Raw genomic sequence first — 17,145 nt, forward strand, 5'->3', positions numbered from 1 at the left:
TACAGATAACATGGCTAAGAATAGAAGTGCACAAATCTACCACTTATTTTCTGATTCTAAATGATTTGGTAAAAAAAAAAAAAAAATCAACCATAATATTCAAAACATTTTTTTTTAATTTAAGGAAAATTAAAAAACAAAAGTAAGCAGGAGAGTCAGGCCACCTCATATGTGAACTTCTGAATGTAAACACAAATGTACTCACATCTGCTGATTCTCTGAACTAACATCAACACTGAAAATTCAGGCACGCCAGGTAAGGCCTGCTTCTCCTTTTGTTTAGCTTTGGTAAGGTGGTACTATTACCACCTTTTAAATTCTCAGTTGACTTTTATTTTGCTCACTAAGTGGGTAACTGGTAAACCAGGCTTACTCAGAATTAGATAATGATTCAAAGGTTTAGGGAGGAAACTAACGATAGTTAGAAATACCAAAGAGCAGCACATTTTGGAAACTTCTTTAAAAACTATAAACCAAACAATGACTGGAAAATTTACATGAACGGCAACATCTAGGCCAGCACAGATGTAGCCCTCTTTCTTCAGGCATCTCTAGTAAGTAGAGCAGCCAGCCATGCTTTGGCTCCATCTCCAAACCTAGGACAGAAGCTCTGGTCCATGCCCTTGAGGCAGGGACAACTTCTTCACTGCCATTCTTGCCAGATATGAGTACACCTCATTCAAAATACTTGAGATCAGTCACATTTCAGATTTCAAGAGTTTTCTGAATTTTGTAATATTTACATAAACCTTATTGATTGAGATTCCCTAATCTAAAAATCTGAAATCTGAGATATGCCTATCTATGCTCAAAATAATGGATTTGGACTTCATATTTTCAGAGTAGGGATATTCAACCTGTAATGTAATTCAGAGCCTAAATTTTGTCTTGGTAAATAATTTCCTCTAGCTAATTCCTCCAAAATGCAAGCCAGTAACATAGTTAAAATAACATGAACTTAAAAGGTTGTACCTGGATTCTCTTCCATGATGTTGAGGGCTTCAATGGCAGCAGCAGCCAACAAAGGAGGTAATGAAGCTGAAAAGCAGTATCCCTGGCCGGAGAGTCGCTGAGAAGAAACAAGTCAGAAGCATCACACACAGCATATACACACATTTTCTTTGGGTAAATATTTGAAAGCTATGGATTTTGACACTATCTACTGAACAGTGTCCACATGTGGTGAAGGGGTAAGAGTCAGCCAAGAATAAATATATATGTAACAAAAACAAGACTTTTTGTTAAAAGGGAGACAATTCCTAAAAATAATGTATTGGGAGATTCTTAAAAATTGGCTTTTAAATAAAAACTGTGATAAACTGAGAGTAAATTCTGTAGGCTGAAGTTACATTTTGAGGGGACAATGAAGCAACCAATGTCAGATTTTGCTGTTGTTTTTAAAAACGGCCTACCTGATGGTCAATTACAAATGATCTGCCACAGCAGAAACCTCCAATAGAAGCAAGTGCGTTCTCCATGTTGGCACTAATAAGATCAATATCATCAATCTGCCAGAAAAGTGGGAGAGTGACAGTTATTCCTCTAAAGAGGAAAAAGAAAAGCCAACATCAAATCTAGACCCAAAATTTCAACATTAATCATGCCTGTAAACATATGGATTCAAAAAAGCTACCTATCTGAAAATAAAGAGTAAAAACATAAAATATCTATTAAATCTATTGCTATGAGGATCACCATTTTGTGGCCCATTTCTGAAGTGCCTCATTTTAGACCTTCCTGCTATTTTGTCATGCATTGACACTTAACTCGCACTGGAAAAATGAATTAAAAGGAGATGAAATCTGAATCTGTTTAATGTTAAAAATGCAGTCACAAAATAAGTTTTTTTTTTTTCCTTGCTAAAACAGTGGGTTAGCTGGCCTTCACTCCAGAAAAAACTAAGTCTACCAATCTTTTTTTTTTTTGAAAAATTATTCCAAAACTCTAAATATCACGGCAATAGAATTTTATCAAAGTGAACCAACAGGACGGTGATAACCCTAACTACCCTGTGGGCCTCTAGGTTCCTTTATCTTCTGATTCTGTACTTTGGTTCTGTTCTTTTGCTCCAGCTCCTAGCATCAAGTTCCATTTTGGGTATACAGCAGGAGTTCAATTAAATACTTCTTTTTTAAATTTATTTTTTGTGGTACTGGGAACTGAACCCAAGGGCACTCTACCACTGAGCTGTATCCCTAGTCCTTCTTGAGTCAGGATCTTGTTAGGTTGCTGAGGCTGGTCTTGAACTTGTGTTCCTCTTGCCTCATTCTCCTGAGCAGTTGGAATTATAGGTGTGTACCACAGTACATGACATACTCAGTAAGTACTTCTTGAGGACTGTGATAATGAATTTGATAATCAGTTCACATCTGGTGTGTTTTTAAGTGATTCACAGAAGCAACAAAGATCTATACTCTTGCTAAACCTCTGTAATTTTGCTCTTTTTTAAAAAAAGCAATTGTTAACCTTTTATTATGAAAAGTTTCAAGCATATATAAAAATAGAATGCACATCACTCAGATTTAATCATTACCAACTCAAGCCCCCGTGGCCTATCCTCATCATTTCTTTGCAACTTGTCCAGTTCACAGAGTTCCATGTATACAGATTTCAGTTTGTATTTTTAAAAGTTTGGACTCTCAAAAAAAAAAAAAAAAAAAAAAAATCATGAAACTATTATCACCTAAAAAGTCAACAATTTCTTAATATCAAATATTCATGTTCAAATATCTCTGGTAGTCTCACAAAGTTTGTGTTTTAACAGCATTTGTTTGAAACAGGATCTAAATAAGGTCTGTACCTGCCACACTCTTACCTTGTAAATATTATCAGTGACAACTGCTCAAAGTATTTAGAAAACTAAACAGAACAGTGAAGTTCTTTTTTTTTCCTTTTTAGAACTCTTCATGTCTTAAAAATGGCTCTACAGTACTGCTAAATTTGCCTAAATTTACATTTCCATTCATCATTATGTTCCTCAGACACGTAACTGCTGAATGTCAGTCTGTCTTAGATGAGTATCCTCCCATCTAACTTTATGTGGTATTGACTAAATTTTTTTCAAAGATAGTATGGGTACTGAGATGCAGATAATCTATGGTGATTTTATATTTTAGAGTTCAACCTTGCAATACAGTTTGTAAAGATTTTAGTGCACCTATTTTGCAGGAAAAGTATCCTGTAACTTTCTGCATTCCATGAAGTGAGGTGCCCAAGACTGGCCAGTTTTACTCTGTCCTGAGGCACAATCCACTAAACACCTGGGCAATCTGGGTCAATTTCCATCCAGCAAAAGGAGAAAGGAAAACACATTTTGATTGTTAGGAACCTTCAGGGGCTCTGCAAAATCCATGCCAGTGGCATTTCTCACACTACATATAGGTATCTACAGTGCACATATAGATTTATGTGCACACATATGCTACACAGAATACAGAATTTAAAATATATTAGAAATCTTTTTACTACTATCATAAACTTTTAAAAGAACTTCTAAGGCAATTTTTAATGATTTTGATAAATGTATTGCAAACTTGAACTGTTTCTAGCAGAGACATGAAAAATCAAGATCACACTCTCTCATGAAAATAGAATACAAATTCCAGAGGGAAGATGGGATCTCCTGGTCAGAATGACCAAACCCACTCTGGGCTCAGTGACAGGACAGACTACCCCAGTTTCATCCCTCCACATGGATAAGAAGCACTGTATTATATCTATGAAAATTCAGCAGAATAGACCCATCCGTTTCCTATATAGGGGGAAGTTTTGCCCAATGGAGAACTTACACTGATTCCATAGTGTTCAGTGACTCCTCGGCCATGCTCTCCAAGGACTCCAAATGAAAGGCTTTCTTCCAAAAAGATTCTTGCTTTGTATTTATATTTTAATTTAACCTAGGTATTAAATAAAACCCAACTTTAAAATACTAATGATTAGTATATATAGTCTATTTCAATGAAAAAAATTAAATCTGAAAATGTATGCACAGTTGACCCTCAATATTTATGAATTCTATATTTGTAAATTCACCTGTTAAAATTTATTTGAAATCCCCAAACCAACGACTCTCTCTCTACATTATACAGTGTCAGAAGACATGCATGTGTAGTGTGGTGAAGAATTCAAGTTACCTGACACCCTTGTTCTTAGCTGAGGTTGAATAAGCCATTGTTTCAGCTCAGATGCTGTAAACAAGTACCCCTTTCATGGACATTATTTATTGCCATGTTTTTCATGTTTTGGTGCTTTTTGTTGGTGATCTTGCTATTTAAAATGGCTCCCAGCTGTAGGGTTGAAGTGCAGGAAGACTGTGAAGTACCTTGAGAAAACGTGTGTTAGAGAAGTTTCATTCAGGCATGAGTTTTAAGGACTGCTGGCCGTAGGTTCAGTATGAATGAATCAACGATATGTATTAAACGAGGTGGATTTACACATAAACACACATAAAACAAGTTATCTATTGAACCGCTGACAAAAATGTGACTAGAAGCTCACAGAAACCTAATCCTAAACCTTATGTGCCTCAGTAGCAATAGCTCATCATTTTCTATGTCAGTGTTTGAAGCAACACTTGGTAGAATGTAACTATGTTGAATAATGAGAACTGACTGTACTTTAGACCTCTAAAATGATCCAATTTAACTCAATTAAAGAGACAGCATGATATGAGTTTTTAAAAAAGGAAATGTTAAAATATTTATATGTATAGACATGTAATCTACCTATTATACACTGGTCTGAATGTACCTACAAAATCCCAGGGAAATGTAGATGTTTCTCCCTCAATGGCTCTGTTTTGATTTGGATTCTTGTTTTTATTATTATGTTGTTATTATTATGATTTATTAATCTGTTTTTCTCTTTGTTTCCAGGCTTATAAGAAAGATCTTTCCCATTAAGGGTTTAGGTGGGTATTAATCTGTATGTTTTTCTAATTATTTCACTTTTTTAAAAGAACACAATCCAATAACCCATTAGAAGCTGACATATGCATATTTGTCTACAGGTATTTTTTTTCTCTAGTGTGTAATTAATTTGCCCATATAATTTGAACATAATTAGTTTCATGACTGAATTGAATACAACAATCAGTTACTACATTTTTATGTATATGACATGAAAAGTAGTTCTCAAGTCTTCCTCTGATTTATTTATCTTTACTTGGTGTCACAATCACATTTTAAATTATTTTTAGTTTAATTACTAAAACCATTTTTCTGCTGAAGCTACAGAAATAATCCATAGAATACAAAAGATGTTTTGGTGCCCAATATCACAAGTTTCTGATAATTTGTTTTTCATTATTGGAATTTTACTGGCTATTCTTGCTAATCAGTGTTAAACGGGGGAGCAGGGTTTGAAGGGGTGGATTTCCATCAACAATGAATAAACTAATTTGGGGAAAATCATATCTTCTCAACACTGGCTCTTTCCCCATTTCTTAATATGAATGAGGTATTATATAGTTTCTAAAAATCACATTTTAGAAAACATTTAATATACCAGTGTTGGCACAGAAACAGACAAATCAGCCAAACAAAAAGGAAACTCAGGGTCAAACACTAATTTGTATTATGTAATGATAAATACTCGCATATACTTGGTCTGTTCCCACATTTTTGTTTCACTATTTGTTCATCAGCAATTCTTTATGATTGTGCCCCCATAGTTTTAGTACCTTTTGGTCTATCACCTCCCCCACTTTATTCTATCAGTCTTTGACATTCTTACAAAATGGGACAAGAAGAAAAATGCATTTCTTGTGCTCTGCAACACAGCAGTGAGCTATAGTCTCAGAAGTAATAAAAACATATAAAAATAATATATAAATAAAACATAAAACCTTTATTTTGAATTCAAATGTAAGAGTGGAAATTAATCAATGTAATACACCACCACAATATCAGAATTCAGGAAAAAACCAGTAGACAATGCAGAAAAAGCATTTGACAAAATCCAACAACTTCTCATGATAAACACACTCAACAAATTAGGAAAAGAAAGGAACTCCCTCAACCTGATGAAGGGTACTTATGAAAAACAGCTAACATCAGACTCAAAGAGTGAAAGCCTCTCCTTCAAGATTAGGAACAAAACAAGGGTGCCACTTTTAACACTTGCGGTCAATGTCGTGGTGGCAATTTCAGCCAGAGCAATCCACAAGGGAAAAAAAGCAAGGGGCATACAAACAAAAACATGCAATGCACACATGTACTGAAATATGTTATTTCATCGATCTGCACAATTTTTATCAATTAAAATAAATTCATAACAAATACATAAAAATCAGTTGTATTTCCACAAACCAGCAGTAAATAACCCAAAAAGTCACATTTATAATAGAATCAAAAAGAATCAAATACTCAGTGATAAATTTAATGAAGGAGCCGGGTGCGTTGGTGCACACCTGTAATCACAAGCTAAGGCAGGAGGATCTCGAGTTGAAAGCCATTCTTAGCAAAAGCAAAGTGCCAAGCAACTCTGTGAGACCCCGTCTCTAAATAAAATACAAAATAGGACTACAGATGTGGTTCAGTGGTTGAGTATCCCTGAGGTTCAATCCCCCATACCAAAAAAAAAAAAAAAAAAAAAAAAAATTAATGAAAGAGTTGTGCAAGGCTTACACACTAAAAACTACAAAACATTAATCAAATTATAAAAGATCTAAATAAATGGAAATTCATGCAATCCCTATCAAAATCCCAATGGCATCATTGTACAGAAATGGAAAAGCTTATCCTAAAATTCAAATGGACTTTCAAGGGGCACTGAATAGCTAAAACAATCTTTCAAAACTTATTATAAAGCTACAATAGCTGAGATAGTGTGGTACTGGTATAAGAACAAGACATACTGATGAATGTAATAAAATTGATGGTGTATAAAAAAACCCATGTAACTACTGATTTTTATAAAAATGCCAAGACTATTTCATGGGGAAACAACTACAGTCTTCAACAAAAATGCAAATAACTGATGACCACATGCAAAAAAAAATGATGCTGAATCACTATAGCATAGCCTATAAAAAATTAACTCAAAATAAATCACAGGTCTAAATATAAGAGTGAAAACTATAAATGCTTAAAAGGAAAAAAAGGAATAAACCTTCATGGCTTTTGATTAGACAAAAATTTTTAGATATAACAAAAGTACAACCAACAACAAAATGGATAACTTGGACCACGTCAAAATTAAAAATCCTGTGCATCAAAGACAACATAAAAAAAGTGAAACAAAACCCTGTATAATGGGAGAAGATATTTGTAAATAATATATATGATAAGGGCTAGTATCCAGAACATAAAAGAGTTCTTATAACTTACTAACAAAAATACAACCCAAACAAAAAAATGGGCACAGCCCTTACATAGACATTTCTTCAAAAAAGAGAAACAGAAACTAAGTGGTGGTAAAAATGTGGAGAAATTAGAACACTGCTGATGGGAATATAAAATGGTGCAGTCACTGTGAAAAACGGTGTGACAGTTCCTCAGTGAGTTAAACAGAGTTTATCCTAAGATCCTACTCACAATAGACAAAAGATGGAAAAAAACCCCTACAGTCATCAAAGATGAACAGACAGATTAGCATTATAAAGGAATGAAGGGTTGAAACATAGTAGTAAAATGTACATGAACCTTGAAAACATTACAGTAGTGAATGAAGTCAGTCAGAAACAAAAGGTCTCACATTGTATGATGCCACTTATAGAAGTACCCTGAATAGGTAAATCCATAGGGACAGAAAGCAGATTGATGGTTGCCAGGAGTTAAGGGGAGAGGAATGGAGAGACTGTTTGATAGGAATGGATTTGTTTTGAAACTAGATGAAATTGATGGTTGCATAACATGGTGAGCACACTGACTTGCAGGCTTGCTTATTTATTTATTTATTTACTTACTTATTCATTCATTCATTCATTCATTCATTCATTCATTCATTCATTCATTCATTTATGGTGCTGGTGGTCAAACCAAGGGCCTCACGCATATCAGGCAAGAGTTCTACCCAAGCTGGACCTGTATACTTTAAAAAGCCAGTTTTGTGTTATGTGAATTTTACTTCGATATAGAAAATCTCAATGATCATGGTTTCTAACAACAGTATACTCCTTTCAGGATTATAAAGTTGAGATTTACAAAATACATATTATTTAATCTGTATGAAATTCAATAAAGATCAAACTAATTTATAGGAATGAAAAGCACATCAATGGTTGCATGGGGCCAGAAACAGATACTGACTTGAGGTATATAAATCTGTCAAAACATCACACTGTAGACTTAGAGTTGGTATATTTTACGTATCAATTGTGCCTCAATAACATTGTTTAAAGAAAGAACAATCTCTTTTTTTTTTTTTTTTTAAATTGTTGCTGTGGTACTATGGATTAAACCTACTGCCTTGTTCATGTTAGACACATGCTCTAGTCCACTGGGTTACATCCCCGGTCCTTTTAAAACTTTATTTTGAGACTGGGGCTCACTAAGTTGCTGGCCTGGAACTTGTGATCCTCCTGCCTCAGTCACATGAATAGCTGGGATTACAGGTGTGCAACATTGCAACTGGCAATATATATGCTTTATAAAAGTTAAATTTTGATTATTCTTTAAAGGCCAGTGTTAGCATTTAATGTTAATCTGCTTTCCTGATATGATCAAAATATCCCTATAATACCTACTGTGCAAAGCAGTTGCAGACGTGACACATTGAATGTGGTCATAAGCAAAAGGCGTATCTGCCATATAGTTCATACTAAAAGAATGAATAAAAATGGTTACTTACCAATTCTGGAAGAGGACAAATAGTTCCAGTATTCATATATAATCCTTCCACTACAATGAAACGTCGAGTTACACGAGCCTTGCGAGGATTCTTAAAAAAAATAAAAAGAACCAGACATCTTGTATTTCAGTAACTCCAAATAAAAATGTTACATATTCCCAAGAAATTTCACCTCACAAATTTATTCATAAAAGAAAAATGGTCTGAATGAATTTATAGCTCAATGTCTGAGATTCTGTTATTTTCAGATGAATAACAGTGGGAAAAACCAACAGTCTCTTCTCTCAGACATGTTTTTCATTCACAGGACAGACCAGGTGACCTTACATACACTTAAAGCATTTGGACTATGTTAAAGCATAAAGGAAACCCTCCAAATCCAGAGTGACTGGGACAGGACTCAAGGAAACTCTCTGGGGAAATCTGAGAGTGTTTTATATCATGATGAAGCACTGATTCCTGGGCTACATGGGTAAAAACTACTGATCAAATCATATGGCTAGGATTTGTGCATTTCAGTGTCTTTAATTTTTGCCTATAAGGAAAAGAACTATAAGGAAGATGATGATGAATAGCATCATTATGATGCAGAGGGAGGTGTAGATGTTATAAGAATGGCAGACTGCTGGTAACAATGTTGGGAGAAGGAATGGGAGCTGCATTGCTGTGTTTCCTTTTGTGTGCATGGCAATTTTTCCATAATCATAATCTAAAAAAAAAATTACAAACTTTGATTTCCCTCATATACCAAAATGTAGTGAAACCCTTTTCCACAGGCCAGAACTACCTTTTCCAATCTTGTCATCAGGGGAAAAAGAAATGATAATCTTAATGCTTTGAACATACTTCCTCTGTGCCATTCTCTAATTAGAAACCAAAGGGCAAATTCAAACTACCACTACCAGGGGCTATTCATGTTCCTAGGACAAAGGACTGAAAACAGGGCTGCAGGATATAGGCAGACCATGTGCAGGGCAGTTCTTTCCCATAGGCAGCAGCTGCTCAGCGCTCCAGGATAAGGGTAGGGTAGGGAGAATGGGTCTTACTTGGTTCATAAATAAACTAAGATCTGCTGGCATTCTTTCCTCCATAATTGGCACGTGATTTATTCTAATATAATAAGCCTATTTGAATTCACTAGATACATTTGGTAAAGCCCTAATGAGTTTTGGTGGTACTATACAGAATTGGGAGTGTGAATCTCACTCACTAAGTGCACACTGCCCATCAACTCCCTAATTTTGCTACATATAATTTTGGCATTGACAAAGCAATTAGAATCAGTTTTGGCTCTCCAACACGAAACGTATTTAATAAGCAGGAACACACTTAATATCCAAATGTGATCCGCAGGCAAGTTTTCAATGACAAATTACCATTTCATATATAATTTAGCTGGTTAGAAAGTACAAAAGAACTGTATAATTTTCTTCAAAAGAATCATACCTTTTGATCTTCGATCTCTTGTTCTTTTAGTAGTCGCTCTAGGTCAGCCACATCATTATGCTTAAATAACTTAATGTCACTACGTGATGCCTGTAATCCTTTCTGAATAGCAAAGCAGGCAGCTCTATCTCTGCAAGGGAGAGAGGCGCACCAAATTGGGGTTAAAGGGCCTTGTCAACATTCTCAGGAAAGGAATGCTTGCTTTTGTGAGTTAACCAATCTCCAATTGTTAATGGGAACACAGCAAATAAAACATGTTTGAGCATTTATACATCACTGTTTGCTCTTCACTCTGCAAGTCCTTTTCACACAATTACCAGATTTAATCTACTCCAAGCAGCACATGCTTGCCAAATTCTAACCTCTCTGAGATCAGGATGCATCTTACTATGGACAGCATATCAAATGATTCACATACTCGCTTTTTCTAAGAAATACAACATATTGGTGCAACTGACCACCAGTGGCATCTCTGGGTTGACTGTTATTCTGCTATAATTTTTCATGAGAAGCAATAGTGGCATCCCAGCTGGACAGAGGATTCTGGACAATAACTACTTAACTATGGACAAACATTATAGAAAAAAACCATAGCTCCAACCTCACCCACACCCTCAACCACACCCACAGCAGAAGCTGAGAAGGGAATCTAGACTTGACCCTTGGAAAGACTATAACAAAGTATCCCACACCTCTCCCAGGGTGATGCAGAGAAGGCCAAGAAGTGAGTAGGGACAATCATCCCTGTTAGCTGGTAACAAGAGGACCCTATCTTCCCCACTGTAGTATTGGCAGAGATCACATGGGGTACATAAAATTCCATCCCAGTATTGGGACACCCTCCTGGTTTCTGCTTGGGGGGTGCCAGAGATCATCTAAGGAAAAATTAGTACTCTCATCTCGCCCAGCAGCAATGAAGAAACTTTCACCTCAGATGTTAATGGAAGCCAAGTAGGAACCTGGAATGGAACACCTACCAGCAGTACTCAGGAGGCAGTCCTCCACTCCTTCCCTTGTAAGAATAGTGTCAGAGAAAGCCAACTGAAAGAGTTGGTTTAAAGAAGGTACACACTACAGTAGCATAATATGACATGCCCAGGTTCTATTTAAACATTACTTACACTAAGAATCAGAAGTGCTCACACAGAATGAAGGAAAACAAATGTCAATACTGAGGTGACAGAGTTACCAAGATAATCTGACAATTATCTCAGAAAATCCATGATAAAAATGTTTCAATGAGCAATTATTTACAAGACCACAACAAGTGAAATAATAGGAAGCCTCAGTAAAGAAAGAGAAGCCACAATGAAGAATCCTAAGAAGACATTAGTACTAAAAACAAAATGAGAGTCTTTATTGAATGGGCAGGAAAGGAAAGATTCAGTGAATGGAAATACATAATAATAGAAATGATTCACTGTATACAACAGAAAGAAAATAGGCTAGAAAGAAATGAGCAGAGCTTAGGGATCTGTGGGAGTTTAATAAACAACGGAACATTTGTGTCATTGGAGTTGTAGAAGGAAAAAAGAAAAGGGGTGGGACTAAAAAAAGTGCTCAAAGAAATAATGGCTCAAAACTCCCCAAACTGGACAAATGGCTTAAACCTACAGACTAAAGAAGCTGAGTAAAGCCCAAACAGTAAACCCAAATAACTAGATGTCAAAACACATCACAGTCCAATTTCTGAAAACAAATGATCAAGAAAAAAATCTGAAAGCAGCCAGAGAAAACAGACTTGGTAGAGTGCACAGAACCTCTGTATTTCTCTTCAGTGCTTATAAACCTGCAATGACCTCAATATAAGGAAGTGTATCTAAAAACAGAAATATGAAATAAATAAGCCAACACAGTAGATGAAGGGACAGACTTAGGCTCACGAACAACCACTGTGCTGAAATCTATGATGTGTAAAACATCACTGTCCACTGAAGCACCACGCCTGATTGATTTGTCAAGACCAAATTCCTAAACACCATTTTTACCTTTAGCATTCCTGCACTCAGTTGAATTTCAGGCAAAAGTATTATATTTAAAATTATGCCGAACAGGAGGTAGAGCAACATGGCAAGATCCTCTAAGTAAGATCCTCCAGTGATTGAGTCCCTACAGATTTTGAATTTAACAGCTCTTCCTATACTAAACTACTATCACCAAGAACTAGGAACTAAGGAAGCCAGGTGAGAGACAACAGTGCTTACTTTTAGCATGACAAAATGAAGACACTGAAGAAAGCAAGAAGGAAGGAGTTACAATCACCCCCTTCCCCAGCTCCAAGCAGAGAGATACTTGCTGCTTGCAGGAGAGAGAGGGAATTAAGTTTAGGCCTTAGACCTGAAACCCAGTTACCAGGACCCACCATGATGAAACCCGGTGCCAGAAAGAGCATGATGACTGTTACCACAGGGGCAAAACCCTTGAATTGAACCAACGGAACTGCGTTAGTCCGGTAGCAAAGAGCCTGCCTCCACCACCTCTCCTCCAAGCTGGGGTAACAGGGCTTGCAGCAAGACTCTGCCCCCTGAGGAGTAGGGTATGAAAGCTGGCATGGAACTGTCTAGGAGCTGGAGTGCCACGCCTGCCATGATGAGACTCGATACGGTAGAAACCAAAGACCCCATTCATAGGCCAGAGCTTGCAGATGAAAAACTGAGACCCGCTTCTGCCTCAGGTGGAGATCCATGTGCTAGAAGGATAGGCTAAAGTTTTGGCCTGCATCATCAACAGTCTTTAAGTGGGCTTGGGGCACATTATCCTCACTCCCAGATTATGTAGGTCCCTGCAGCTGTGAGACTTTGGTGTGATTCAGCTCAGTATCAGCCTTGGTGTCTAAAGAACTGTCTTATCATCCCTTCTTCAATTTTGGGTAGTGTAGCTATTGCTAGGCTAGTGCTCACAGATGGCACTCCAGATCTGTCCAGGCACCAGGCACAGAAGGACTTCCTGGTCATATAGACTTGTATGAATGAAAAGACACACTGAAGTCCTGGTATGTACTTAAGACTATGTAGGTCCTTATGGCTCAAACACACATGTGTATATGCACGCACGCGTGCACAAACACAACACACACACACACACAAATACAACCAATTTAACACATAGGTGGCTCTTTGAAAAGTAGACAAACCCTTAGCTAAAAAAAGACTCAAATAAAAATAACAGACAAAATGGGAGATAGCAAAACCAACACCACAGAAATACAAAAAATTATGAGAGATTATATTATGACTAAGTTATATAAGTCAATTTGATAACCAAGAAGAAATGAACAAATTTCTGACCATATACACTTTGGCAAGACTGTATAATAAAAATTTAGAAAACCTATATAGAACAATAACAAGTAATGAAACTGAATCCATAATGATAATAAAAGAAAAATTTCCCATTAAAAAACCCCCCAGGGGCCAGTAAACGCAATTCAACAGCACATTAAAACATTAAAAAGACTATTTGTCATAATCAAGTAGGATTCATCCCATGGAAATAAACATGACACACCACATAAATAGAATGGACAAGAGCCATATGATCTTAGCAATAGGTGCAGAAAAGGCGTTTGATAAAATTCAATGTCTCTTCATGATAAAAGTGATCAAATTAGGTACAGAAGGATCATACCTCAACATAACAAAGTCCATTTATAATAATCCAACAGCTAACACCATACTAAATGGGGAAAAGCTGAAAGTTTTCTAAGATCTGAAACAACACAACGATGTACTTTTTCATCACTTTTATTCAATACAATGCTGGAAGCTCTAGCCAGAGCAACCAGTCAAGAGAAAGAAAGAAAGGGTATCCAAGCTGAGAAAGGAAAAGTCAATCATCACTGTTTGCCAATGATGAAATATTATATTTAGGAAACTCCAAAAACTATACCAGACAACTATTAGAACTACTAAATAAATTCAACAAAGTTGACATACAAAACTCTATAGCATTATACTATATGCCAGTAACAGATTATCTGAAATAGCAATCAAGGAAGTCATCACATTTATAATAGCTACAAAACAAAACAACCAAAGAGGTAAAAGTTCTCTACTATAAAACAACGGTGACTGAAATTAAAGGGGACACAAGAAAGTAGAAAGACATCCCATTTTCAAGGACTGGGAAAAAAAAAATCAATATTGTTAAAATGGCCTGCCATCCAAAATCATCTTTAGAGTCATTGCAATCCCTATCAAAATACAAAGACATTCGTCAAAGACAAGAAAAAAATATTTACATGGAACCACAAAAATTCCTGAATGGACAAAACCATCTTGAACAAAAAGAACAAGGCATACTATTTAACTTCAAAATAATACTACAAAGCTATAGGAACTAAAAGAGCATTGTATTTGGCATATAAGCAGATATATTAGACCAATGGAACATAATGAAGACCCTATAGGTAAACCCATGCTTCTAGGGCCAAATGATTTGACAAAGGTGCTAAGAACACACATCAGAGAAAGGACAGTCTTTTCAATGAATGGTGCTAGGAAAAGTGGATATCCACATGCAGAAGAATGAACTCCATCTCTCACCAGTTACAAAAGCGAAGTCAAAATGGATTAAAGATTTAAAGACCTGAGATTGTGAAACTATTAGAACAAAACAGGGAATATGCTTTAGGATAGCTGAATGGTTAAACATTTTTTGGATAAGGCCTCAAAAGCACAGAAAAACATAAGCAAGAATGGACAAACAAGACCACATCAAACTAAAAGCTTCTGCACAGCAAAGGAAAATAAGAAAGAGACAACCTACAGAATGGGAGAAAATATATGTGAACTAATATCTGACAAGGAGTTGGTATCTAGAATATATAAGGAACATCAAATACTTAATAACAAAACTCAAATAACCTGATGAAAAAATGGTCACTAGACCTAAATGAACATTTCTTAAAAGAAGATATACAAATGGCTAACAGGTACATAATAAAATGTTTGATATCACTAATTATTAGGGGAATGTAAATCAAAACCACAATGAGATAACACCTCACCTCAACACAATTATTATCAAAAAGAATAAAAACAGCAAGTTGGTGAGCGTGTGGAGAAAAGGGAAGCCCTGTACACTACTGATGGAAATGCAAATTAGTACAGCTATTACAGAAAGCAGTTTCTTGAGGGTTTCCTCAAAAACCTAAAAACAGACCTGCTCTAGCAATCCTGCTCCTGGGTATGAAATGAAATCAGTACGTCAAAGAGACACCTGCCCTCCCACGTCCACTGCAGCGCAATTCATAACAGCTAAGAAAGAGAAACAACAACAACAACAACAATAGCTGTCCAACAGCTGATAAATGGATTTTTAAAATGTGGTAAAGCTGGGCATGGTTGCACATGTCTGATTCCAGCTACCTGGCAGGCTGAGGAAGGAAGATTGCAAGTTTAAAGTAAGTCTGGGCAACTATCTGAAAAAAAAAAAAAAAAAAAAAAATTAAAAAGGGTTGGTGATGTAGCTCAGTGGCAAAGTACTTGCCTGGTATGTGTGGGGCCCAGGGTTTGCTCCTTAGTACTACAATAAGGAAAGAAAAGAAAAAATGTGGCACACAGAAAACAGAATACTATTCAGCTATTTAAAAAAAAAAAAATAGAAATCCTGTCATTTATGATAATCTGGATGGAAATGGAGATAATTATTTTAGATGAAATGAGCCAGGCAGAGAAAGACAAATACTGTATGATCTTACTCACATGTGGACTCTAAAACTGTTGGGAGTCATAGAAGTTCAGAGTAGAATGGCAACTACAAGAGGCTAGGAAGAACAGTAGGGAGGGAAAGGGGGGAAGTTTGATCAATGGATACTAAGTTACAGTTGGACAGGAGCAAGACTTTCTGGCATGCTAACATACAGAAGGGTGATCATAGATAGTAAATATGCACTGTATATTTCAAAACAACAGCAAGAAGAAAGCATATTAACTCTTTGCCATAAAGAAATGACAGGTGCTTGAGGGGACAGAAAAGTTTAAATTGATTTATACATTACATATATTGAGATATCACAATATATACAATGTATACATATATTTGAGATATCTCAATATCCCATCCATATGTACAATTTACATTTTTATTTAAAAATAAATTTAAATAAACTAAAATTATGTAGAAGAAAATAAATTGTCTAATGACTCCCTGGAAACAAAAAAATGACAGTAGGTATAGTGAATGGAAGTAGATTTAGCTTAGGTTTCCCACCAGTTAAAACTCAAAACACAGTATTTATTAAATCTGATAAAGGCAGGTACGCGTTCACTTTTTCTGGACTTAAACAAAAAGGAATTAATAGTGGGTGCCTGTATAAGTAGTAAGTAGATGACACTGCAGTTATTTCTAATTTTGCTTTTATGGAAAACAAACACTGTTTAAATCAATGGCTTTCAAGTTGGTGATGAGTCTTTCATAGTCTTTAATTCTAACTAAAAGGTCCAAGCCTTCCTTGGTGCTGCCAGGTTGAAGGGTTTTGGTGAGGAGTGGGTCACATGTGCCTTGAAAACCTCCAGGTAGTGTCTGTCAGCTCTGCAGTGGGTGCAATGGAAGGTTCTGTTGCTGCACAAGCAGAACCTCCAATGGGGAGTGGTAGGTAATAGGTCAGAGCAGGGCCCACACAGGCCAGGCTCTAGCATTCAGGTACTTGGACCCCTCTTTTGAGTCTCAGCTTCTGTTCATTCATTTACTGAACTAATATTTAATGAATACTACTAAATGATACCTGTGATCCTAAGCAAAGGGCTTTTAGCAAGAAATAGAAGCAAATGATCACAGATATAAAATTATCAACTGTTATAAGTACTATAAAAGAAGAGTATATAATGAGTCTGAGGCAATTGAGTAGAGTGGAGACAGAGGGTCTCTTCATGCTTGAGAGGCAGGAAGAACAGGCAGTGGGAATGT

The 17,145-nt window shown here is 36.1% G+C and overlaps 1 protein-coding gene across 4 annotated transcripts in view; it reads right to left on the reverse strand.

The window, feature by feature from the left end:
* Positions 1-17,145, reverse strand: part of SPTLC1 (serine palmitoyltransferase long chain base subunit 1) — a 73,686-nt gene that overhangs the window by 22,887 nt on the left and 33,654 nt on the right. For 3 of the 4 annotated variants that reach the window (XM_079108629.1, XM_079108631.1, XM_079108630.1), the window contains exons 7-11: positions 10,237-10,366; positions 8,791-8,880; positions 3,789-3,896; positions 1,413-1,508; positions 973-1,069 (exon numbers count right to left, since the gene is read on the reverse strand). In XM_079108629.1, coding sequence (XP_078964755.1) covers positions 973-1,069; positions 1,413-1,508; positions 3,789-3,896; positions 8,791-8,880; positions 10,237-10,366 — 521 coding nt within the window. Of the gene's footprint in view, positions 1-972; positions 1,070-1,412; positions 1,509-3,788; positions 3,897-4,133; positions 4,322-8,790; positions 8,881-10,236; positions 10,367-17,145 lie in introns of those variants that run through there. The other variant, XR_013758703.1, reaches the window with a different exon arrangement.

Source organism: Sciurus vulgaris (assembly GCF_902686455.1).
Source record: "Sciurus vulgaris genome assembly, chromosome: 13".
In the NCBI taxonomy this organism is placed as follows: Eukaryota; Metazoa; Chordata; class Mammalia; order Rodentia; family Sciuridae; genus Sciurus; species Sciurus vulgaris.